The 25,290-nt window shown below is 56.7% G+C and overlaps 4 protein-coding genes across 9 annotated transcripts; 2 read left to right on the top strand and 2 right to left on the bottom strand.

Moving 5' to 3' along the window:
- Positions 1-581: 581 nt before the first annotated feature.
- Positions 582-4,555, bottom strand: LOC146762908 (anaphase-promoting complex subunit 15). 2 transcript variants are annotated; one of them, XM_085536576.1, is made up of 4 exons: positions 4,402-4,555; positions 2,325-2,384; positions 1,269-1,406; positions 582-1,107 (listed from the first exon to the last, which is right to left on the bottom strand). In XM_085536576.1, the coding sequence occupies exons 1-4, from the start codon at positions 4,519-4,521 to the stop codon at positions 1,060-1,062; spliced, it is 366 nt and encodes a 121-aa protein (XP_085392702.1). In that variant the 5' UTR covers positions 4,522-4,555; the 3' UTR covers positions 582-1,059. The 2 variants fall into 2 exon arrangements, with proteins under 2 accessions (XP_085392702.1, XP_085392703.1); XM_085536577.1 differs by lacking the exon at positions 2,325-2,384.
- A 1,114-nt stretch (positions 4,556-5,669) lies between these two features.
- RNF121 (ring finger protein 121) lies at positions 5,670-19,380 on the top strand. Of its 2 annotated transcripts, XM_085536554.1 has the most exons (9): positions 5,670-5,735; positions 7,502-7,539; positions 10,296-10,437; positions 12,785-12,939; positions 14,364-14,471; positions 14,869-14,989; positions 16,007-16,140; positions 16,953-17,054; positions 18,031-19,380. In XM_085536554.1, the coding sequence occupies exons 1-9, from the start codon at positions 5,679-5,681 to the stop codon at positions 18,149-18,151; spliced, it is 978 nt and encodes a 325-aa protein (XP_085392680.1). In that variant the 5' UTR covers positions 5,670-5,678; the 3' UTR covers positions 18,152-19,380. The 2 variants fall into 2 exon arrangements, with proteins under 2 accessions (XP_085392680.1, XP_085392681.1); XM_085536555.1 differs by lacking the exon at positions 10,296-10,437.
- Positions 19,336-20,954, top strand: IL18BP (interleukin 18 binding protein). Its single transcript, XM_085536559.1, is given in 6 exon segments — positions 19,336-19,576; positions 19,700-19,759; positions 19,865-19,930; positions 20,408-20,531; positions 20,635-20,785; positions 20,787-20,954. Coding segments are annotated over 6 exon segments (678 nt in total). The 3' UTR covers positions 20,823-20,954.
- LOC107308521 (erythroblast NAD(P)(+)--arginine ADP-ribosyltransferase-like) lies at positions 20,941-23,059 on the bottom strand. 4 transcript variants are annotated; one of them, XM_085536557.1, is made up of 4 exons: positions 22,503-23,058; positions 21,956-22,400; positions 21,675-21,713; positions 20,941-21,216 (listed from the first exon to the last, which is right to left on the bottom strand). In XM_085536557.1, exons 1-4 carry the CDS (start codon positions 22,764-22,766, stop codon positions 21,134-21,136), a joined length of 831 nt encoding a protein of 276 aa, XP_085392683.1. In that variant the 5' UTR covers positions 22,767-23,058; the 3' UTR covers positions 20,941-21,133. The 4 variants fall into 4 exon arrangements, with proteins under 4 accessions (XP_085392683.1, XP_015707962.2, XP_015707959.2 ...); XM_015852476.3 differs by having other exon boundaries at positions 21,956-22,649; positions 22,773-23,056; XM_015852473.3 differs by having other exon boundaries at positions 21,956-23,057.
- Between the last annotated feature and the right edge of the window lie 2,231 nt (positions 23,060-25,290).

The following is a 25,290-nucleotide window of genomic DNA, read 5'->3' as shown; positions in this document are numbered from 1 at the left end:
CCCCCCCTCAGACCCACCTCAGCCCCATAACTGAGCCCCGTACCCCCCCATTTCCACCCCCCAGCCCCCTTCCACCCCAGACACCCCTCATTCCTGCCCCATAGCCCCTCAGACCCCCCCAGCCCCACACTCAGCCCCCCACCTGAGCCCCATAGCTCCCATTTCTACCCCAACCCCCCCTCATTCCCACCCCCAGCCCCACTCACACCCCATAGCCCCACAGACCCACCCCAGCCCCACACTCAGCCCCCCAACCGAGCCCCACAGCCCCCCATTCCCACCCCCAGTCCTATTCCACCCCAAACCCCCCCAGTCCCAGCCCCGCAACCAACCCCTATTGTGGCTATGGGGTGAGGGGGGCTGTGCTTTGTGGCTATGAGGTGAGGGGGTGTATGGGGTGAGGGGGGGCTGCTGTGCTTTGTGGCTATGGGGTGGGGGGGACTATGGGGTGAGGGGGGGCTGCTTTGTGTCTATGGGGTGAGGGGGGGCTGCTTTGTGTCTATGGGGTGAGGGGGGGCTGCAGGCAGAGCTGTACCCGAACCCTTTGCCCACCCAAGCACAGGCAGGTGATTCCATTCAGATTTAGGGCCCCCATCCTACAAAATGGTGTTTATTAGGAAAGCTGCCCCATCCCCGTTGGGTCCCCACGCTGCCCCCACGTGTGATGGGATCCCATTGGCACCACCCAGCGTTACGGCCCCACTGAGCAGCTCCGTGCTGAGCCCATTGTGGGGTGCTGTGTCCATTGTGGGGTGCTGTGTCCATTGTGGGGTGCTGTGTCCATTGTGGGGTGCTGAGCCCATTGTGGGGTGCTGAGCCCATTGTGGGGTGCTGAGCCCATTGTGGGGTGCTGAGCCCATTGTGGGGTGCTGTGTCCATTGTGGGGTGCTGAGCCCATTGTGGGGTGCTGAGCCCATTGTGGGGTGCTGTGTCCATTGTGGGGTGCTGAGCCCATTGTGGGGTGCTGTGTCCATTGTGGGGTGCTGTTCTCTGGTCCCAGTCAGAGCCATGGGGGCTCCATCCCCATCTCACTTAACTCTGGTTCCCGTCCTGCTGGGATCAGATCATCCACTGGTCCTGGTCCTGCTCTGCCCCCTCCATATCCACCTGGAAACGACAACGTTGGACATTCTCAGCCCCATAAAAACCCCATTGCACTCAGCCGTGGTGCCCACAAAGGGGCCGGGTGGGTTTTGGGGTCCCTCCCCACCCAACCTATTGTGTGGTTGTGGGGTTGATATGGGGCAGGGACCCAGCCCAGCCGTTACCTCGTTGATCTCCCCGTCGTCAGGAGACTCGTTGTAGTCGTTCATCTCATCCATATCCTGCATGTCCTCGTCGTCCTCCGAGTCCTCTTCGCTGTCTTCGTCGTCCTCATCGTCCTCTTCCTCCTCCTCGTCGTAGTGCTGGGGGGGTCACAATGGGGCACGACGCGTCCCATTACAGCAGCACAGCCACAGCCACCCACAGCTCCGACCCCATTAAGGACAAGGGACATGGCCCCATGATCCCCCATTAGGGCCAGGGGACATGGCCCCATGATCCCCCATTAGGGCCAAGGGACATGGCCCCATGATCCCCCATTAGGGCCAAGGGACATGGCCCCATGATCCCCCATTAGGGCCAAGGGACATGGCCCCATGATCCCCCATTAGGGCCAAGGGACATGGCCCCATGATCCCCCATTAGGGCCAAGGGACATGGCCCCATGATCCCCCATTAGGGCCAGGGGACATGGCCCCATGATCCCCCATTAGGGCCAAGGGACATGGCCCCATGATCCCCCATTAGGGCCAGGGGACATGGCCCCCATGATCCCCCATTAGGGCCAAGGGACATGGCCCCATGATCCCCCATTAGGGCCAAGGAACATGGCCCCATGATCCCCCATTAGAGCCAAGGGACATGGCCCCATGATCCCCCATTAGGGCCAAGGGACATGGCCCCATGATCCCCCATTAGGGCCAAGGGACATGGCCCCATGATCCCCCATTAGGGCTAGGGGATGCAGCCCCCATGATCCCCCATTAGAGCCAAGGGACATGACCCCCATGATCCCCCATTAGAGCCAAGGGACATGGCCCCCATGATCCCCCATTAGGGCCAAGGGACATGGCCCCATGATCCCCCATTAGGGCCAAGGGACATGGCCCCATGATCCCCCATTAGGGCCAGGGGATGCAGCCCCACAAGCCCCCATCCCCACACAGCCACGTGCTGCCCCATATACCCATATGCTGCCCCATATTCCCTTCCTTCTCCCGCTCCCTCAATGGGGTCAGGGCCGGGTTGGGTGCCAGGCATCCCATAGTGTGATCGCCCACCTCTGAAGCCGGCTTCCCAATGGGCACCAGGTTGTTGTCCTTCTCGGCGATGCTTTGGAGCTGGGGAGGAGGGAGAAAAGGGGGGAGAAAAGGGGGGAGAAAAGGGGGGAGAAAAGGGGGGAGAAAAGGGGGGAGAAAAGGGGGGAGAAAAGGGGGGAGAAAAGGGGGGAGAAAAGGGGGGTCAGTGGGGCCAGGGAGGAGCGTGAGGGGGATGGGGGGGATTGTCAGCCCTTGGGGACGGGGCAGAGAGGACACAGCCATGAGGGGACATGGGGCTGAGGAACGGGGAGGCCAGAAGTGCCCCCAAGGAACTCCTTGCTCATGGGGAGGTGGCGCAGCTCAATTAGCACAGGCCTTAATTAACACAGCTCAATTAGCACAGGCCTTAATTAACACAGCCCTCAATTAACACATCTCTACCCCCAAGGAGGATTGGGGGGGGGGCTGAGTTTCCCTTTGCTGAGCACTGAGGCTGAGGCCTACGGAGCCTTGAGTTGAGGCCTACACAGCCCTGCGTTGAGGCCTACTGAGCCCTGCATTGAGGCCTATGGAGCCCAGCATTGAGGCCTACCGAGCCTTTCTTTGAGGCCTACTGAGCTTTGTGTTGAGGCCTACACAGCCCTGTATTAAGGCCTACAGAGCCCTGCGTTGAGGCCTACTGAGCCTTGCATTGAGGCCTACTAAAACCTGTGTTGAGGCCTACTGAGCTTTGTGTTGAGGCCTACACAACCTTGTGTTGAGGCCTACAGAGCCCTGCATTGCAGCCTACTGAGCCCTACGTTGAGGCCTACAAAGCCTTGAGTTGAGGCCTACTGAGCCTTGCATTCAGGCCCAATGCACCTTGAGTTGAGGCCTATTGAGCCCTACGTTGCGGCCTACAGAGCCCTACGTTGAGGCCTACTTAGCCCTGCATTAAGGCCTACAGAGCCTTTCTTTGAGGCCTACTGAGCCTTGAGTTGAGGCCTGCACAGGCCTGTGTTGAGGCCTACGGAGCCCTGTGTTGCGGCCTACTGTGCCCTGCGTTGAGGCCTACAAAGCCTTGCGTTGCGGCCTACTGAGCCCTGTGTTGCAGCCTATGGAGCCCTGCACTGAGGCCTACTGAGCCCTATGTTGTGGCCTACACAGCCTTGCGTTGGGGCCTACTGAGCCCTGCATTGAGGCCTACTGCACCCCGTGTTGAGGCCTACTGAGCCTTGCATTGAGGCCTACTAAAACCTGCCTTGAGGCCTACTGAGCCTTGTGTTGAGGCCTACACAGCCTTGCATTGAGGCCTACGCAACCTTGCGTTGAGGCCTACAGAGCCCTGCATTGCAGCCTACTGAGCCCTGCATTGAGGCCTACTGAGCCCTGCATTGAGGCCTATTGAGCCCTATGTTGCGGCCTAGAGAGCCTTGAGTTGAGGCCTACTGAGCCTTGTGTTGAGGCCTACTGAGCCTCACGTTGAGGCCTACAAAGCCTCGCGTTGAGGCCTACAGAGACCTGAATTAATGCCTACTGAGCCCTGCGCTGAGGCCTGCTGAGCCTTGAGTTGAGGCCTGCACAGCCCTGCGTTAAGGCCTACAAAGCCTTGCGCTGAGGCCTACTGAGCCCTGTGTTGCAGCCTATGGAGCCCTGCACTGAGGCCTACTTAGCCCTACGTTGCGGCCTACACAGCCTTGCGTTGAGGCCTACAGAGCCTTGCGTTGAGGCCTACTGCACCCTGTGTTGAGGCCTACAAAGCGTTGTGTTGAGGCCTTGCATTGAGGCCTACTGAGCTTTGTGCTGAGGCCTACACAGCCTTGCATTGAGGCCTAATGAGCCCTGCATTGAGGCCTACGCAACCTTGTGTTGAGGCCTACAGAGCCCTGCATTGCAGCCTACTGAGCCCTGCATTGAGGCCTACATAACCTTGTGTTGAGGCCTACGGAGCCCTGCGTTGAGGCCTACTGAGATCTGTGAGGCTGAGGCCTACACAGCCCTGCATTGAGGCCTATGGAGCCCTGCATTAAGGCCTACTGAGCCTTTCTTTGAGGCCTACACAGCCCTGCATTGAACCCCCCCAACCCCCAAGGCCTCCCCCCGCCCCCCGTTCCCGTACCCAGGCCTGGTGCTGCTGCTCCTGCTGCTGCAGTTCCGTCTCGTCCACGCTCGGCCGGTCCAAGTTGAACCACAGCGGTTCGGTCAGGCGAGGAAGGAGCGAAGGGAACAGAGTAAACATGGCGGCCACCAGGCACCGCCGCAGCGGGCAACCCGGAAGTAGAACCTGACCCCCGGAAGTACAAACTGTTCCGCCGGAAGTACTACTGCTATGGGGGGGGGAGGGGGGGGGTGCGGAGATACGGAACTGCGCATGCGCAGAGCTGGGGCAAGGAAGAGGAAGGGGGTGGGTCTAGTTAAGGCCACGCCCACTGAGCGACGCGTGGCTCTGATTGGTGCGTGGTGGAGGCGGGGGCGTGGCCAAGCGTTGATTGACAGCTGAGTGCAGCGAGAGCCACGGGGGGGTATCTGCCCCCCCCGGGGCATTTAGGGTCCCACTGGGGTCAGTGTGTCCCTATAGGGGCACTTGGGACCCCCAGAGTTCCCACACCCTTAGGTACATCTGCCCTCCATCCCACACCCAATAGCATTTGGGACCCCCATAGGGGGTATCTGCCCCCCACCGTCCCCATAGGGGCACTCTGACCCCGGCCCCACAACCCCCCATTTCCACCCCATAGCCCCTCATTCTCACCCCAGCCCCACACACAGTCCCATAACCAACCCCCATAGCCCCCCTTTTCCACCCCATAGCCCCCCATTTCCACCCCAAACTCCCTCATTCCCACCCCATAGCCCCTCAGACCCACCCCCAGCCCCATAACCAACCCCCATAGCCCCCCATCCCCACCCCATAGCTCCTCATTCCCACCCCAGCCCCATAACCGAGCCCCATAGCCCCTTATATCCACCCCATAGCTCCCCATTCCCACCCCATAGCCCCCCATAACCGACCCCCATAGCCCCTTATATCCACCCTATAGCCCCCCATTCCCACCCCATAGCCTCCCATACCCACCCCAGCCCCATAACCAACCCCCATAGCCCCTCAGACCCACCCCAGCCCCATAACCGAGCCCCACAGCCCCCCATTCCCACCCCAGCCCCATAATTGAGCCCCATACATCCACCCTATAGAGAACCGGGCTGGCGCCGCCATGACACCGGGCCGGAAATACCCGACAGTTCCCGAAGCTGACAGCGCCAATCGGCTCTTCTGACACCGAATCGCCGAGCGTAGCGATTGGATGGAAGGGAGGCGAGGTGGGCGGTGATTGGAGGAGGGCGACGGAAGGAGCTGGCGTGTGGTGGATGGCGGGGGGGGGGGGGGGAGGCAAGATGGCGGCCGTGCTGGAGGTGGAGGTTGGCGGCCCCGGGGAGAGAGAGACGGAAGAGGTGGGGGAATATGGGGGGTAATGGGGGGGTCTATGGGGGGATATGGGGGTCTGTGGGGGAATATGAGGGTCTATGGGGGTCAATGAGGGGTCTATGAGGGTCTGTGGGTGGATATGAGGGGTCTGTGGGGGGCTATGGGGGGTCTATGGGGAACTATGAGAGTCTATGGGGGTCTATGAGGGGTCTATGGGGGGTCTATGAGAGACCTATGGGGGTCTATGGGGGTCTGTGGGGGCCTATGAGGGTCTATAGGGGTCTGTGAGGAGTCTATGGGGGCCTCTGAGTGTCTGTGGGGGGCTATGAGAGGCCTATGAGGGTCTATAGGGGTCTGTGGGGGGCTATGAGGGGTCTGTGAGGGTCTGTGGGGGCTTATGAGGGGCTTATGAGGGTCTATGGGGGGGCTCTGGGCGTCTATGGGGGACTATGAGGGGCCTATGGGGGGTCTGTGGGGGTCTATGAGGGTCTGTGAGAGCCTATGAGGGGTCTATGAGGGATCTGTGGGGGGGGCTATGGGGGACTATGAAGGGCCTATGGGGGTCTGTGGGGTTCTATGAGGGCCTATGAAGGTCCTATGGGGGGTCTTTTAGGGGCCTGTGAAGGGTCTATGAGGGGCCTATGGGGGACTATGAGGGCCTATGGGGGTCTGTGAGAGTCTATGAGGGATCTGTGGGGGGGGCTATGGGGGTGTATGGGGGACTATAGGGGTCTATGGGGGGCCTATGAGGGGTCTGTGGGGGTCTGTGAGAGCCTATGAGAGGTCTGTGGTGGCCAATGGGGGGCTATGGGGGTCTGTGGGGGGCAATGGGGGTCTATGAGGGGCCTGAGAAGGGCCTATGGGGGTCTGTGGGGGGGCTATGGGGGCCTGGGGGGGGGTCCATGAGGGACTATGAGGGGTCTGGGGGGGCCTATGAGGGGCCTATGAGGGGTCTGTGGGGCCCTATGAGGGACCTATGGGGGTCTATGGGGGGCCTATGAGGGTCTGTGGGTGCCTATGGGGGTCTATGAGGGGGCTATGGGGGTCTGTGGGGTCCTATGGGGGGGTCTATGAGGGACCTGTGGGGGACTATGAGGGGGCTTCTGAGGGGCCTGTGAGGGTCTATGAGGGGCCTATTGGGGTCTATGAAGGCCTATGGGAGTCTGTGGGGAACTGTGAGGGTCTATGGGGGGCTATGAGGGGCCTGTGGGGGTCTGTGGGGGACCTATAGCAGTCTATGAGGGTCTATGGGGGCCTATAAGGGCTTATGGGGATCTATAAGGGGTCCATGGGGGCCTGTGGGGGACTATGAGGGGCCTATGGAGGCTATGAACGGCCTATGGGGGCTATGAGGGGTTTATGGGGGACTATTGGGGGTTTGTGGGGGCCTATGAGGGGCCTATGGGGGACTGTGAGGGTCTATGGGGATCTATAAGGGGTCTGTGAGTCCCTATGGGGCATCCTATCCACCTGCGCTGCCCCATGGGGTGGTTGTGCTGCTGTTACACCTCACTCTGGGCTCTGCCTTTTCCTGCCCGGGGCCATTGAGTTCAATTAAGGAGCAGAAATGAAACGTGGCAGCTGAGCCCAGAGCTGTGCTGCATCACATGGGGACAAAGGTTGGAGCCCCATAGCACAGCCCTGCCTGCCATAGGCTCCTTATGGTGCTGCACATTGCATTGGGTTTAATGCAAAGGTCCAAAGCCATATGAGCAGGGTGGAAGGCAAATCCATACCTTAATACATCACTGATCCAACGCTGCTGTTGTTGTGTCTCTTTTTGCCTCCTCAGGTCGATCTTTCACACTTGTCTCCTGAAGAGAGATGGAGGTGAGTGTGTGGGGGGGTCTGTGGTGACTTATGAGGAGTCTGTGGGGGTCTATGAGGGGCTTATAGGGGGCTATGGGGGTCTATGAGGGGCCTGTGAGGACCTATGAGGGCCTATGGGGGTCTGTGGGGTCCTATGGGGGTCTATGGGGGGCCTATAAGGGGTCTGTGTGGGCCTATGAGGGGTCTGTGGAGGACTATGGGGGCCTGTGGGGGTCTATGAGGGGTCTGTGGGAGTCTATGAGGGGCCTATGGGGGTCTGTGGTGGCTTTTGAGGGGCCTATGGGGGTCTGTGAGGGATCTGTGGGGGGATATGGGGGCCTATGAGGGACTGTGGGGGCCTGTGGGGTCCTATGGGGGCCTATGAGGGGTTTGTGGTGACTTATGAGGGGTCTGTGGGGGCCTATGGGGGTCTATGAGGGGCCTGTGGGGGTCTATGAGGGGTCTGTGGGGGCCTATGGGGGGCTATGAGGGGTTTATGAGGGGTCCTGTGGGGGCCTACGAGGGTCCTGTGGGGGTCTATGGGGGCCTGTGGGGGTCTATGAGGGGTCTATGGGGGACTATGAGGGGCCTATGGGAGTCTGTGGGGATCTATGGGGGCCTATGAAGGGTCTATGGGGGACTATGAGGGGTCTATGAGGGGCCAATGGGGGGCTTCTGGGGGTCTGTGGGGGCCTATGAGGGTCTATGAGGGGTCTGTGGGGAGGCTATGGGGATCTGTGGGGGCCTATGGGGGTCTGTGGGGGACTATGGGGGCCTGTGGGGGTCTATGAGGGGCCTATGGGAGTCTGTGGGGATCTGTGGGGGCCTATGAAGGGTCTATGGGGATCTGTGGAGGTCTATGAGAGGTCTGTGGGGGTCTATGAGGGGCCAATGGGGGGCTTATGGGGGGCTTATGGGAGTCTGTGGGGGTTTATGGGGACCTATGGGGGGCCTATGAGGGGCCTGTGGGGTCCTATGGGGGTCTATGAGGGGCCTGTGGGGGTCTATGAGGGACTATGGGGGCCTGTGGGGGTCTATGGGGGACTATGAGAGGCCTGTGGGGGTCTATGGGGGACTATGAGAGGCCTGTGGGGGTCTATGGGCGTCTATGAGGGGCCTATGGGGGTCTATGGAAGTTAATGAGGGGCCTGTGGGAGTCTGTGGGGGACTATAGGGGCCTATTCGGGGCCTATGCGGGGCTATGGGGTTTAAGAGGGGTCTATGGGGGCCTATGAGGGATCTGTGGGGGTCTATGAGGGGTCTGTGGGGGCCTATGGGGGGTCTATGGGGGCCTATGCGGGGCTATGAGGGGTTTAAGAGGGGTCTATGGGGGCCTATGAGGGGTCTGTGGGGGCCTATGGGGGGTCTATGAGGGGTCTGTGGGGGCCTATGAGGGGCCTATTGGGGGTCAATGGGTGGCCTATGAGGGGTCTGTGGGGACCTATAAGGGGTCTATGAGTGCCTATGGGGGGCTATGAGAGGCTTATGGGGGGCTATGAGAGGCTTATGAGGGCCTATGAGGGGTCTATGGGGGTCTGCGGGGGGCCTATGAGGGGACTGTGGGGGTCTATGAGGGGCCTATGGGGGTCTGTGGTGGCTTATGAATGGCCTATGGGGGTCTGTGAGGGGTCTGTGGGGGACTATGGAGGTCTATGAGGGCCTGTGGGGTCCTATGGGGGCCTATGAGGGGCCTGTGGGGGTCTATGAGGGGCCTGTGGGGGTCTATGAGGGGTCTGTGGGGGCCTATGGGGGTCTATGAGGGGCCTATGAGGGGTCTGTGGGGGCCTATGAGGGGTCTGTGGGGTCCTATGGGGGTCTATGAAGGGCCTGTGGGGGTCTATGAGGGGTCTGTGGGGTCCTATGGGGGCCTGTGGTGGCTTATGAGTGGCCTGTGGGGGGTCTTTTTGGGCCTATGAGGGCTTATGGGGGTCTATGAGGGGCCTGTGGGGGTCTGTGGGGGTCTATGGGGGTCTGTGGGGGTCTATAGGGTTCTGTGGGTGGTCTGTGGGGTGGGAGAACTGAGGGGGGCACTGAGGGCCGGCTGCTGTGGGGGCTTATGGGGGACTATGAGGGCCTATGAGGGGCCTATAGGGAGCTATAGGGGTCTATGAGGGACCTATTCGGGGCCTATTGGGGATCTGTGGGGGCCTATGAGGGGTTTATGAGGGGTCTGTGGGGGCCTATGAGGGGCCTATGGGGGTCTGTGGTGGCTTATGAGGAGCCTATGGGGGGTCTTTGGGGGTCTATGAGGGATTATGGGGGTCTGTGGGGGTCTATGAGGGGTCTATGGGGGCCTATGAGGGGCCTATGGGGGGGTCTCTGAGGGCCCTATGGGGATCTATGAGGGGACTATGGGGGCCTATGAGGGGTCTGTGGTGGCTTATGAGGAGCCTATGGGGGTCTGTGGTGGTCAGTGAGGGGCCTATGGGGGCCTATGAGGGGTCTATGAAGGGCCTATAGGGACCTATGAAGGGCCTGTGGGGGTCTATAGGGTTCTGTGGGGGGTCTGTGGGGTGGGAGGACTGAGGGGGACGCTGAGGGCTGGCTCTGTGCCCTCCTGCTATGAGGGGGTCTGTGAGGGGCCTGTGGGGGCCTATGGGGGCTTATGAGGGGCCTGTGGGGGTCTATGGGGGGCCTATAGGGGCCTGTGGGGGTCTATAGGGTTCTGTGGGTGTCTATAGGGGCCTGTGGGGGTCTATAGGGTTCTGTGGGGTGGGAGGGCTGTGGGGTCACTGAGGGCCGGCTGTGCCCCCTGCTGCTCACCCCCCTTGGCGCAGGGTGGAGCACGCCCTGATGCACGCCAAGCACCGCGGGCACGAGGCCATGCACGCAGAGATGGTGCTCATCCTCATCGCGACGCTCGTGGTGGCACAGCTACTGCTCGTGCAATGGAAACAGCGGCACCCGCGGTCCTACAACGTGAGTGACGGCATGTGGGGTCAGGGAAACACATAGGAACACATAAGGACCACATGGGATCCCATAAAGACCACATAGGACCCCATAAGGACTCCATAAAGACCCTATAAGGACCTCATAAAGACCACATAGGAACCCATAAGGACCTCATGGGACCCCATAAGGACCACATAGGACCCCATAAGGACTCCATAAAGACCCCATAAGGACCACATAAAGACCACATAGAACCTCATAAAGCACCCCATAGTGACCACATAGAACCCCATAAGGACCCCGTAAGGACCACATAGGACCCCATAAAGACCACATAGGACCCCATAAAGACCATATAAGACCCCATAAGGACCCCATAGGAACCACATAGGACCCCATAAGGAACCCATAAGGGCCACATAAAGACCATATAGGAACACATAAGGACCACATGGGACCCCATAAGGACCACATAGGACCCCTAAGGACCCTCTAGGAGCCACATAAGACCCCATAAAGCCTCCATATGACCCTATAAGAGCCACATAGGACCCCATAAGGGCCACATAAAGACCACATAGGACCCCTTAAGGACCCCATAACGACCACATAGGACCCCATAAGGACCACATAGGACCCCATAAGGACTCCATAAGGACCACATAAGGACCTCATAAAGACCACATAAGATACCATAAAGACCACATAAGAGCCACATAGGACCCCATAAGGACCCCATGAAAACCACATAGGACCCCATAAAGACCCCATAAAGACCACATAGAACCTCATAAAGCACCCCATAGTGACCACATAGAACCCCATAAGGACCCCGTAAGGACCACATAGGACCCCATAAAGACCACATAGGAGCCCGTAAAGACCATATAAGACCCCATAAGGACCCCATAAGAACCACATAGGACCCCATAAGGACCCCATAAGGACTACATAGAACCCCATAAAGGACCCCATATTGACCACATAGAACCCCATAAGGACCCCATAAGGACCCCATATGGACCCCATAAGGACCCCATATGGACCACATAGAACCCCATAAAGGACCCCATATGGACCACATTGAACCCCATAAGGACCACATAGGAACCCATAAGGACCACATAGGACCCTATAAGGACCACATAGGATCCTATAAGGACCCCATAAAGACCACATAGGACCCCATAAGGACCCTGTAAGAGCCACATAGGACCCCATAAGGACCCCATAAGGACCACATAGGACCCCATAAAGACCACATAGGGCCCCGTAAGGACCCCATATGGACCACATAGGACCCCATAAAGACCCCATAGGACCACATAGGACCCCATAAGGAATCACAGAATCACAGAGTTCTCAAGGTTGGAAAAGACCTACAAAGATTATCCAGTCCAGCCATCAACAATACTTCCCAGTTAAATCATATTCCTCAACACAACACATAGGACTCCATAAGGACCCCATGAAACCACATAGGACCCCTTAAGGACCCCATAAAGACCACATAGGACACCATAAAGACCACATAAGAGCCACATAGGACCCCATAAAGCCTCCATATGACACCATAAGGACCACATAGGACCCCATAAGGACCACATAGGACCCCATAAGGAGTCACAGAATCACAGGACCCCATAGGTCCCCATAAGGACCCCATAAAGACTACATAGGATACCATAAAGACCACATAAGAGCCACATAGGACCCCATAAGGAACCCATAAAGACCACATAGGATACCATAAAGACCACATAAGAGCCACATAGGACCCCACAAAGCCTCCATAAGACACCATAAGGACCACATAGGACCCCATAAGGACCCTATAAGACCTACATAGGACCCCATAAGGACCCCATATGGACCACATAGGACCCCATAAAGACCCCATAGGACCACATAGGACCCCATAAAGACCACATAGGACCCCATAAAGACCACATAGGACCACATAAAGACCTCATAAGGTCCCCATATGGACCACATAGGAGCCACATAGAACCCCATAAGGACCACATAGGACCCCATAGAGACCCTATAGGACCCCATAAAGACCCCATAGGACACCATAAGGATTATATAGGACCCCATAAGGACCACATGGGACCACATGACTCCATATGGACCACATAGAATCCCATAAAGGACCCCATATGGACCACATAGGGCCACATAAGGACCACGTAGGAGCCACATAGGACCCCATAAAGACCTCATAGGACCCCATAAGGACCCCATAAAGACCACATAGGACCCCATAAGGACCACATAGGACTCCATATGGACCACATAGGACCCCATAAGGACCCTATAAGGACCACATAGGACCCCATAAGGCCCCTCCTCTCGTGTGTCCCTGCAGATGGTCACCCTGTTCCAGATGTGGGTGGTTCCTCTGTATTTCACCATCAAACTCTACTGGTGGCGGTTCCTGGTCGTCTGGGTGCTGTTCTCGGCAGTCACAGCTTTCGTCACCTTCAGGGCCACGAGGAAACCCCTGGTGCAAACAACGCCCAGGTGAGTGCAAACAGCCCCAGGTTGAGCACTACAAGGAGTTCTTTAAGGTCTCAGAGCCACAAATCCTAATCTTAAACTGCTTTGGGTCCCCAAAGGCCGTGGGCTGCCATAGCAGAGCCAGATCTATAGGCTGAATTAAATAGAGGCAGAATTAAATAGAGCCAGATCTGTAGGTTGAATTTAATAGAGCCAGATCTCTAGGCTGAATTAAATAGAGCCAGAATTAAATAGAGGCAGATCTATAGGCCGAATTAAATAGAGGCAGAATTAAATAGAGCCAGATGTATAGGCTGAATTAAATAGAGCCAGATCTCTAGGCTGAATTAAGTAGAGCCAGGTCTATAGGCTGAATTTATTAGAGCCAGATCTCTAGGCTGAATTAAATAGAGCTACATCTATAGGTTGAATTAAGAAGAGCCAGGTCTATAGAATTAAATAGAGCCAGGTCTATAGGCTGAATAAAATAGAGCCAGATCTATAGGCTGAATAAAATAGAGCCAGAGTTAAATAGAGCCAGATCTATAGGCTGAATTAAGAGAGGCAGATCTATAGGCTGAATTAAATAAAGCTACATCTATAGGCTGAATTAAGTAGAGCCAGGTATATAGGCTGAATTAAATAGAGGCAGATCTGTAGGCTGAATTAAATAGAGCCAGAATTAAATAGAGGCAGATCTATAGGCTGAATTTAATAGAGCCAGAATTAAATAGAGGCAGATCTATAGGCTGAATTTAATAGAGCCAGATCTCTAGGCTGAATTAAATAGAGGCAGATCTATAGGCTGAATTCAGTCAAGCCAGATCTATAGGCTGAATTAAATAGAGCCAGATCTCTAGGCTGAATTAAATAGAGCCAGATCTATAGGCTGAATTAAATAGAGCCAGAATTAAATAGAGGCAGATCTATAGGCCGAATTAAATAGAGGCAGAATTAAATAGAGCCAGATGTATAGGCTGAATTAAATAGAGCTACATCTATAGGCTGAATTAAGTAGAGCCAGGTATATAGGCTGAATTAAATAGAGGCAGATGTGTAGGCTGAATTAAATAGAGCCAGATCTATAGGCTGAATTTAATAGATCCAGATCTATAGGCTGAATTAAATAGAGCCAGAATTAAATAAAGGCAGATCTATAGGCGGAATTAAATAGAGGCAGATCTATAGGCTAAATTAAGTAGAGCCAGATCTGTAGGCTGAATTAAATAGAGCCAGAATTAAATAGAGCCAGGTCTATAGGCTGAATTAAATAGAGCCAGATCTGTAGGCTGAATTAAATAGAGCCAGAATTCAATAGAGCCAGATCTCTAGGCTGAATTAAATATCCGACCTCTCTGATGCTGTTGGGAGCTGAAATCCCTCACTTGGAAAGCAGAACACTCCTGTTTGTTTAATGGAGGTGATCAGCTTCTCCTTTCCTCCTGCAGGCTGGTTTATAAGTGGTTTCTGCTCATATACAAGATGAGTTACGCCACTGGCATCGTGGGGTACATGGCTGTCATGTTTACGCTCTTCGGTCTGAACTTGTTATTCAGGTGAGTGAATCTTATGGGTCTGAGTGCTGGGGGATGTATCAGACCACGGGGAATGAGTCAAAGCCTGAATGGGGGCAGGAGACCAAAGAGACTTTTGGGGCGTCCTCTCCCCATTGATGGCATCGTGGTGAGATGCTGATGGGGAGCTGCTCCCTCCTGCTCCGTGTCTGTCCAGCCTGGGATATTCTTTGCTCCTCTAATAAACCTGCAGCAATTAACCAGCCCAGGTCTGGTGGTACAGGAGGGCGTTATCCCAAACCAGCTCTCATTTCAGAGAGATTAATTCCTTCTTGACTAATGAGCATGTTAAGTGTGATAATGTTAAGTGAGGCTTGATTTGGAGCAGATGTGTCTAACCCTAACCCTGCAGCCAAGCTCTTGTTGTCATCTGTTGTAGAATCAAACCAGAAGACGCGATGGACTTTGGCATCTCTCTCCTCTTCTATGGTCTTTACTATGGGGTCCTGGAGCGGGACTTTGCAGAGATGTGTGCAGACTACATGGCCTCCACCATTGGGGTGAGTGAGGGCTGCCCCGATAACGGACTGGGGTCCAGCTGCTTGCAGTGGGAGCTTTTCCCTCCCCAAAATGGGAAGGTGCGTTGAAATCCACCTGAGCCTTTAAAATCTTGGGTGCTGAAGTGTGGTCATGTTCTTGGGGAGCCAATAGAGTCTTGATTGGCCAATGGTTGGCCAACAGTTGAACACAGGCTGACCATGAGGCAGCAGTATGTCTTGGTGACCAAGAAGACCAATGGTATCTCTGTTGATTAATGGTTGGCCAACAGTTGACCATGAGGCAGCAGTGATTCCTGGTGGCCAAGAGGGCCAATGGAGTCTTGATTGGCCAACGGTTGACCACGAAGCAGCAGTCTGACCCAAAGGCCAAGAAGTACAATAGAGTCTTGATTGGCCAGTGGTTGGCCAACAGTTGAACACAGACCTTGGGGGCAGCAGTGATTCCTGGTGGCCAAGAAGGCCAACAACGTCCTCATTGGTGATTGGTTGGCCAACAGTTGACCATGAGGCAGTGGTGTGTCCCAGTGACCAAGAAGGCCAATGGAGTCTTGTTTGGCCACTGGTTGGCCAACCATTGATCATGATACAGAGACGTGTCCTGGTAGCCTAGAAGGCCAATGGTGTCCTGGTTGGCCACCGGGTGGCCATTGAGTCAGCAGTGATTCCTGGTGGCCAAGAAGGCCAATGGATTCTTGGTTGGCCGATGGTTGGCCACCAGGTGACCCCAGGCTGACCGTGAGGCAGCAATGTGCTCTGGTGGCCAAGAAGTCCAATGGAACCACGAGTTGCATGGCACAGATTGTGGCCAGCAGAGTGAGAACGGTGCTCCTCCCCTCTGCTCTGCCCTGGGGGGGTGTCAAATCTGGATCACCTCACCCACTGCTGAGCTCCCCATCTCCAGGCAGATGTGGAACTGCTGTAATCCCCCCCCTTATGGACCCAATAAAAGGTTTTTCAGCCCCAAAAGCTCAGGTTCTGCCCCAGCACTTCCTAACGCCGTGCTCTGTCCTTGCTCAGTTCTACAGTGCCTCGGGGATGCCCACCAAGCACCTCTCCGACAGCGTCTGCGCCGTCTGCGGGCAGCAGATCTTTGTGGACGTCAACGAGGAGGGGATCATCGAGAACACGTACAGGCTGTCCTGCAACCACGTGTATCCTTCTCCTCCACAGCCCTATAGGAACCCTGCAGCTTTCCCCATCCAAAACACGCGGCATCTCATGCTGCTGTGCTGACATTGCAAATGGAAATGGCCAACGTCTCCCAACCCATGTGGAATTTCCACTCAACCTTCAGCTGTTGTTGGCAGTTCTGAAAGTGGAAGTGGCTTTGGCTCTGTGTTCAGCCCTGCTGTCAGTTGGGTTTCCTTTTCTTCCTGCTCTGACTCAGGGGGTGGAGATGGGGATTTGTTTGCAGCCGGGTGCTTTCCCGAGTGCTGCAGGAGCTCTCACAGCCATGGGGCTGAGTTGTGGCTGCTGCAGGAGGTGGAGCAGAGGTGAGGGGACCCCGTGGGGTTTTGCTTGGCTGGGTTTGTGTTGGCTGCTCTGTGGGTGAGGTGCCGGCCTTGCCTTTCCCCACAGCCGGACCTCGTGGTTCTGGTTCTGTGTCACACATTGCTGTGACTCCTTGGGGTTTGGTTTGCGTTGGGTAAATCCCTCTGCTGCTCTGACAGAGCGACGGGGTCAGAAGAGGAGTATTAAAGGAACTGGTGAGCTGTCGCAGCTGGGGCATGTGATACATGCATGATTTGCAGTGGTTCTGTCAAGCCTCCCCATGCTTCCCCATACCCCACTGCTGGCTCCTGCCCTCCCCTGGCTTCTCAATGGGGTCTCGTGACCCTTCCTGCAGCCTCAGCCCCTTCCTGTGTGTCTGGAAGGTCCTGGGCCTTCTAGGAAAGGTTGTGCAACGTGGCCATCCTCTGGGCCAGTTCCTCCCAGGAGGTTCCCCCTTAACGCCACGCTCCAGCTTCCACGAGTTCTGCATCCGGGGTTGGTGCATCGTGGGGAAGAAGCAGACGTGTCCATATTGCAAAGAGAAGGTGGATCTCAAGAGGATGTTCAGTAACCCGTATCCTTTGTGTTAGAGCTCCCAGCCCTGCAGAGCCCATCCATAGGGGCCAAGAAGCACAGAACCCAAAGGGGGTTGGGTTGGAAGGGACCCATCCATAGAAGCCAAGAAGCACAGAACCCAATGTGGGTTGGGTTGGGTTGGAAGGGACCCATCTATAGAAGCCAAGAAGCACAGAACCCAAAATGGGTTGGGTTGGAAGGAACCTATCCATAGAAGCCAAGCACAGAACCTGATGTCGGTTGGGATGGAAGAGATCCATCCATAGAAGCCAAGAAGCACAGAAACCAATGTGGGTTGGGTTGGAAGGGACCCATCCATAGAAGCCAAGAAGCACAGAACCCGATGTGGGTTGGGTTGGGTTGGGTTGGAAGGAACCTATCCATAGGGGCCAAGAAGCACAGAACCCAAAATGGGTTGGGTTGGACGGAACCCATCCATAGAAGCCAAGAAGCACAGAACCCAAAGTGGGTTGGGTTGGGTTGGAAGGGACCCATCCATAGAATCCAAACACAGAACCCGATATTGGTTGGGTTGAAAGGGACCCATCCATAGAAACCAAGAAGCACAGAACCCAAAATGGGTTGGGTTGGAAGGGACCCATCCACAGAAACCAAGAAGCACAGAACCCAAAGTGGGTTGGTTTGGAGGGACCTTAATAGTTGCTGGTCCTGCTGTAGGCAGGCATGGCCATGGTATGTGTTCATCCCAGCTCAGGGATTCGGCTGACTGGCTTCATGTGCAGCATAGAGTGATGGAAGGGTTTGTGTTGGACCTCAAAGCTCCAACCCAGTCCCAACCCCTGCCATGTGCAGGGACACCTCCCATAGCCCCATAGCTCACAGCCCCATCCATCCTGGCCTTAAGTGCTTCCAGAGAGCAGAAATAGCCCCATTTCCTACCTGCTGACCCCCAGCTTGGCTGAAACCCACCTTTTAAACCCACATTGGTGCTTCCTTCACTCATATCCACGCAGCTGGGAGAGGCCTCACGTCATGTACGGGCAGCTGCTGGATTGGCTGCGCTACCTGGTGGCCTGGCAGCCCGTTATCATCGGCCTGGTGCAGGGCATCAACTACATCCTGGGCCTGGAATAAGGGCTGGCAGCCCCCCCGTCCCCCCACCCCCACCATCCCCTCCATGGGCACAGCACAGCGCCGGCCGCATCCGTCCATCCCCACACGGAGGGGTCCGGTCCCCCCTCGGTGTGTGTGGAGGGGAGGGGGTGGCATTGACATCAACATGGACTCAGCCCCTCGCTCCCATCTGGGATCCGGACCTGGTTTTTTTAATGATTCTTTACATGAAGGTATTTAAGAACGAAATGAAACCAAAACTGGGTTTTACGTCGATGAGGATCGGCCCTGGAGGTGACGGGGCTGGATCTTCCATTGCGTGCAGCTTCTATTGCTCTCTATGGATGAACTGAGGCTCATCTCCAGGTTATTCTGGCCTTGGGAATAGGCCGAAACAGGCGCGAAACAGGCGCACAGCGACTCTGAAATGGACCCGACTTTGATGGCAGGGAGAGGAAAGAACCGAACCCGAACCCAAGGGCATTTTGTACATCGTCTTTTCTACATGCCCTGCTGTCGGGAGCCCTGGGGGAACCTATGGACACCTATGGACACCTATGGGCACCTATGGACTCCTGTGGGCACCTATGGACTCCTATGGACACCTATGGGCTCCTATGGACACCTATGGGCTCCTATGGGCACCTATGGACTCCTATGGGCACCTATGGGCATCTATGGACACCTATGGGCTCTTACGGGCTCCTATGGACACCTATGGGCTCCTGTGGACACCTATGGGCTCCTTTGGGCTTTTATGGGCACCTATGGACACCTATGGGCACCTATGGGCATCTCTGGGCTCCTATGGACACCTATGGGCACCTATGGTCTCCTATGGCCAACTATGGGCACCTATGGGCTCCTATGGACGCCAATGGGAACCTATGGGCTCCTATGGCCACCTTTGGGTTCCTATGGGCTCCTATGGCCACCTTTGGGTTCCTATGGGCACCTATGGGCTCCTCTGGGCACCTCTTTGGTTGGCGGATGGAAGGAGCCGTGGTGGGGCTGGAGGAGGAAGCAGCTCCGGCTTCGTTTAGAGCCGTGACACCGGGGTGACGCTGATCCACGTGGCTGCATCACACGGACGCCACGATGGCTCATCCCACCTCTTCCCCTTCCCCCATCGTTCCCGTTTTAGGGCCCAAAACGTTTCGTTGGGTGTCCATGCCCTAAAACAATGGACGAGATCCCGCCCAGCGATGGGGATGGTACGGTCGATCGGAAATAAAACGTCTCCAAACGGACACATGGCGTTCATTAACGCTGGGATGGAGGAGGAGGAGGAGTTGAGCTGTGGGTTCCCCCTGTGGGTTCGGTGCTGTCCGGGCCGTGGGGGATCCCCGTATTACGGGAAAGGGGGAAGGAAGGGCAGCAGCTCTGACTCACCGCTGCCTGTCCATAAAGCGGCGCCGTCCGATGGCTCCATGCCCAGCTCTAACAGTACGAGCACAGCGCTCCGGGGATGGGCTTTGGGTTATGGGGGGGTTTGGGGTTATAGGGCGATTATAAGGGGAGGGTTCGGGGGGGTTGCGGCCCGGAGCTCAGCTCGCTTTGTGCCCGCAGTGCCAACCAAGAGCCTGGTGCTGCCCCTGTTCTGCTGCGCCTTCGCCTCCTGCAGCGCAGGTAAGGGGGGATTGGGGGCATTTGGGGGTAGAGGTTTGTGGGGTCTGGGGGGGGGGGGAGCTCACCACCCCATGGCCTCATCTCTCCCCCCTCCCCGTCCAGCAGCCACCATAGTCCCACAGTCCCCCCGCATCACCCGGCTGACCACCCCGGCGCAGCCCCCCCAGATGGGTGAGTGACCCCCCCATAGATGGATGAGTGACCCCCCCAGATGGATGAGTGACCCCCCCATAGATGGATGAGTGACCCCCCCAGATGGATGAGTGACCCCCACCCCCAGATGGATGAGTGACCCCCCCCCCATATGGATGAGTGACCCCCCAGATGGATGAGTGACCCCCCCCAGATGGGTGAGTGACTCCCCCCATATGGATGAGTGACCCCCCCAGATGGATGAGTGACCCCCTGAGATGGATGAGTGACCCCCCAGATGGGTGAGTGACCCCCCCAGATGGGTGAATGACAGCGAGGGGCTGCTCTCATCCTCCCCCCCAACCAATCCTTAATGGAAGGGGTGGGGGTAGAAGAGGGGTCCGACAGCTGCGCCCCGCTACGGCTGATGGCTCAGATGGGATCCCAAGGGGGTGCGATGGGTGAAGCGACCCCCCACCCCAAGGTATGAGCCCATCTTCCCCCCGACCCCCATAGGCAGCAACGTGAGCGTGTCCTGCGAGGCTGAGAGCGCCCACCCGGAGCTGACGCTGCTCTACTGGTTGGGAAACGGCTCCTTCGTGGAGCAGCTGCAGCCCGACGTGCTGGAAGGGGTGGTGCGGTGAGCAGCTCAGCCCCACGGCACGGCCCCTGCCCACCCCCCATCACCACCCCAAAGGGGACACGGGGGGGATATGGGGCTGACGGAGCCGTTTGTCCCGCAGAGAGGAAACGCGGGGTTCGCTGTTGACCCTCCGCCGGGATTTGCGTTTCACCTCATTCAGCTTCCAGGACCTGAACACCAACTTCACCTGCGTGCTGCTCAGCCCCGATGGGTTCGATATCGAGGAGCTGAAATGGGCCCCCTTGGATCCGCCGACCCCCCAGCAATGAGGGTGGGGGAATGGGCTGAGACCAAGTGTCAGCACAACAGCGTGGGGTGAGGGCTGCCCCATAGGATGCCGCTTGTGGGGCAGAGGGGCTGCATGAAGACGACTGTGTGTGCCGGGCTGGGAGATGCAGTCAATAAAAGCAATGAAAGCAACACTTTTATTATTGGGGAAGAGCAGTGGATGGTTCTGAGCTGCTGCTCCACGTCCCACAGCGGCACCGAAAGCATCAGCAGTTGGAAAGCAGCATCTGCAGGGTCCATGAGATGCATTGAAGGCACTTTGCTGCCCTCCTGTCCGCACGGAGGGGCGGCAGTGGGATGGTGTGTGCAGCTCAGGGCTCTGCTATGGCTGCCAGGGCTGTGACTGCCACAAGGAGCACCCAGAGGTGCTGGGGTTCCATGGGGCTGCTCCTGCCTGTGGGGGGTCGGAGATGGGCATAAATGTCTGCGGGGGCTGCAAGCTGTGCCCAGCCTGGGCTGTCGGGTGCTCTGGGGGGCACCGATGGACACCGATGGGCAGCTATGGACACCTGTTGGCTCCTATGGACACCTATAAACACCTATGGGCTCCTATGGGCACCTATGGGCACATATGCACACCTATGTGCACCTATGGGCTCCTATGGAAACTTATGGGCTCCTAAGGGCACCTATGGCACCTATGGTATCCTATGGACACCTATGGGCACATATGCGCACCTATCAGCACTTATTGTCTCCTATGGACACTTATGGGCTCCTAAGGGCACCTATGGACACCTATGGGCTCCTATGGGCGCCTATGTCACCTATGGGCTCCTATGGACACCTCTATAGTCAGCTAATGGAAGGAAGGATCCATGGTGGGGCTGCGGGTCCGGGGGCTCCCCTTACCTGCAATGAAAGCACACGGCCCCTCCTTGCACCATTTCTCTGCAAAGAAACAGAGAGCGCTGCAGGGCTGCAATACAGACAGGGCCCCCTGCAATGAAACCCCTCAGGGCTCAGAGCAGCCGGGCTGCAGCCACGAGTGGGGCCTGGCCTGCAGTTCCCCATAGGCTCCCCCTTGGCCGAGCTCCCCACCTCCCCACGGCCACGGCCTGCACACCCTCCCCACGCTCCCCAGCATCCCCGATCCACCCGAGCTGCCCATTGTGGAGCACTGCAGCCCTTACCCTTCACGAACTCGCAGTTGTAGGTGCTGTTCACCCCCTTGGAGTGGAGCTCAATGAAGGTTCCGTCCTTGGTGTAGATGAAGTTGGTGACCATGAACTGCTCAAAGGGTGGGATGAGGACTTCGTCCTCTTCAGGGTTATCGGAGAATTCCTTGATGGGGACACCATGGCAGGTCACCAGTGAGAAGAAGGTGTCCTGGCCAAAAGATTCAGAGATATTCTTCAGGAAGGAGGTGGAGGTGAACTGACCGAAGCGCACCACCGTGCCTGGCTGTGCCGTGAATCGGGTTCCCCTGACGCCGCGGTAGACGTGGTGGCATCGCTGGGGCTGGGATTCCCGCAGGGTCTGCAGGGCTCTGGTCAGGAGGAAGTGCAGCGTCTTGAAGGGGAAGGAACGCAGGTAGTGCTGCCGGGAGGTGCCGTCCCTTCGCGTGGCTTCGTTGAACTGGTGATACAGTTTCGTCTCCATTTTGTACACCGTCACAGCCGTAGCCTGATCCCATCTCAGTGCTGGTGAGCGGTTGGCACGACCCCATCGATTGCTCACCTTCTTGGCAGCAATTCTCCATGTCTCAGCATAGACCTGGTTGGTGAACTCGGTGCGGTTCAGCTCCCCCAGCAGATCCTCCATCATGCGGCTGCAGCCCCGGTACTGGTCATCAAAGGCGCTGTTGGCCATGTCCATCTCCACCACCTTGAGTGGACCCAGGTTTCTCTTACTCTTTGTGGCCAACGCGCCGACCAAGGTGCTGAGCAGCAGCACCCAGCTCACATGCTGGTGCCCCATGTGCAGAAGGACCCAGGTGCCCATCTGTACCTTTCCTTTCTTCCTGCCTTTGTTCCCTTTGAGCAGCTACCAGTGGCCACGCTGCTGCTTTCTGTGCTGTCCCTGCCAGCATGGGAACAATCCCCTTGCCTTTATCTTTTTCTAACAGGCACGGGAGGGGGACAGCATGAAAGAGGTGACTGATATGATGTAACAAATTTTATTGCCCTATAAAGCAGGTATGTTATCTTATGGTTGATGGTAGATCACCTGCTGCTCTCTTCTCCTCCCTTCACGACCTCCTTCATGCTGTCCCCATCCCTTTCCCGTAAGCAAAAGTGAAAGTGAAAGGCACAGGGATTGTTCCCATGTTGGCTGGGACAGCACAGAAAGCAGCAATGGGGCCATGGTAGCTGCTCAAAGGGAACAAAGGAAGGAAGGAAAGAAAGGCCCCAGCCAAGCCCTGAGTGCTCCCACCCACTGATGGCCATGGAGGGCAGCCCAGGACCCCGCACCTCAGTGTTGGGGTCACGCAGCTCTGGGGAGTGCAGCCACGGGGTTGTGGTGTTGCCCTGCAGCAGTTCGGCCCCTTTGCTCACTGCCCCCTGCATGGGGATGGGGGAGAGGACTTGGCCAAAGCAGAGAAGTCGGCTCACTACCCATCAGTGGTTGCTCCCATCACTGTAAACACGTGGCATTTACCAAGGAGCGTTTGTGGGATGTGACGTGATCCACCTCCAGGCCTCCCCATACTGACATGTCAGCCCCGGTACTGGTCATCAAAGATGCTGCTGGCCATGTCCATCGCCACCTCCTTGAGTGGACCCAGGTCTCTCTTGCTCCTGGTGGGCCAAGGAGCTGAGCAGCAGCACCCAGCCCCAGGTGAGGTCCCCCATGTGCAGAAGGACCCAGGTGCCCATGTGCACACACAGTGGTTCCCCCAGCACAGCTCCACCAGCCCCAGAGCTGCATCCAGCTTTGTCCCTTCTCTGCTTGGCGTGGACCTGGGTGCCCTGGCTTGTGTGCCACAGTACTTTACAGACTGAGTGCCCATGACGGCTGAGAACTGCTGTTGCTGCTGAGTTCTTGCTGCATGCAATGAGGAAGTGCCCTTGTAGCGATCATTCTCACTTTCAATGTGTGTGATATGATATGGGATATGGGATATGAGGGAGGGGATTCCTTCCAAGAAGTCTCGGGGCGCACCAAAGGCGTCCCCCTTCTCAGCTGGTCCTGCAGCCGAACAGAGGAGCTCCCATCTGGGTTGCCAAATTGACTTGCGGAATCAAACTCCATAACCAAAAGTAGTTATAAAGCAGGTGTGTTTAATGAGTGATGCGCATACACCCTGGTGCAAGGGGGATAGCTCCACCTCACTTGCACACCGTTAGGAGAAAGCAAGCAACAGATATAGGCTGTCCCCCATAACAATCTGGTAGAGAAGCTGGCTGCCCATGGTTTGGATGGGCGCACACTCTGCTGGGTGAAGAGCTGGTTGGATGGCCGGGCCCAGAGAGTTGTGGTCAATGTGTGGAATCCAGTTGGCGGCTGGTCACAAGCAGCGTCCCCCAGGGCTCAGTGCTTGTATCGCTTCTGTTTAACATCTTCATTGATGATCGGGATGAGGGGTTGAGTTCACCCTCATTAAGTTCGCAGACGACACTAAGCTGGGAGGGAGTGTTGATCTGCCTGAGGGGAGAAGGACACTACAGAGGGACCTGGATAGACTGGATCGATGGGCCAAGGTTAACGGCATGAGTTTCAATAGGGAAAAGAGTGTGGTCCTGCATTTTGGTCACAACAACCCCAGGCAACCCTACAGGCTTGGGGAGATGTGGCTGGAAACCTGCCTGATGGAAGGGGACCTTGGTGTGCTGATGGACAGTCGACTGAATATGAGCCAGCAGTGTGCCCAGGCGGCCAAGGGGGTCAATGGCACCTTGGTTTGTATCAGGAATGATGTGGTGAGCAGGACTAGGGAAGTCATCCTGCCCCTGTACTCGGCATTGGTGAGGCTGCACCTGGGCGCCGAAGTGAGACTGATGGGCCTGTAGCTGCCAGGATCGTCTTTCTGGCCCTTTTTGAAGACAGGCGTCATATTCGCCAGCCTCAAATCCAATGGGACACGTCCAGTCAGCCAAGACTGTCAAAAAATGATGGAGAGCGGTTTGGCAACCACATCCACCAACTCCCTCAGCACTCTAGGCTGCAAACCATCCGGCCCATGGACTTGTAAACACCCAGCTTTTGAAGCAGGTCCAGAACCATCTCACCTAAGATATCATACCTGCTTTATAGGGCTATAAAGTTTGTTTCCTTATATCAACCATCTCTTTCATGCTGTCCCATTCCATTTCCCGTAAGCGAAAGTGAAAGGCACAGTGATTGTTCCCATGCTGGCAGGGACAGCACAGAAAGCAGCAACATGGCCATGGTAGCTGTTAAAGGGAACAAAGGAAGGAAGAAAGGAAAGGTACAGATGGGCACCTGGGTCCTTCTGCACGTGGGGCACCAGCACATGGGCTGGGTGCTGCTGCTCAGCACCTTGGTTGGCGCGTTGGCCACCAAC

Source organism: Coturnix japonica, chromosome 1, assembly GCF_054131305.1.
Source record: "Coturnix japonica strain WE chromosome 1, WE-NBRP24, whole genome shotgun sequence".
Taxonomy (NCBI): Eukaryota; Metazoa; Chordata; class Aves; order Galliformes; family Phasianidae; genus Coturnix; species Coturnix japonica.
Note: the sequence above shows the minus strand (reverse complement) of the source record. Positions and strands in the feature narration are given on the sequence as shown.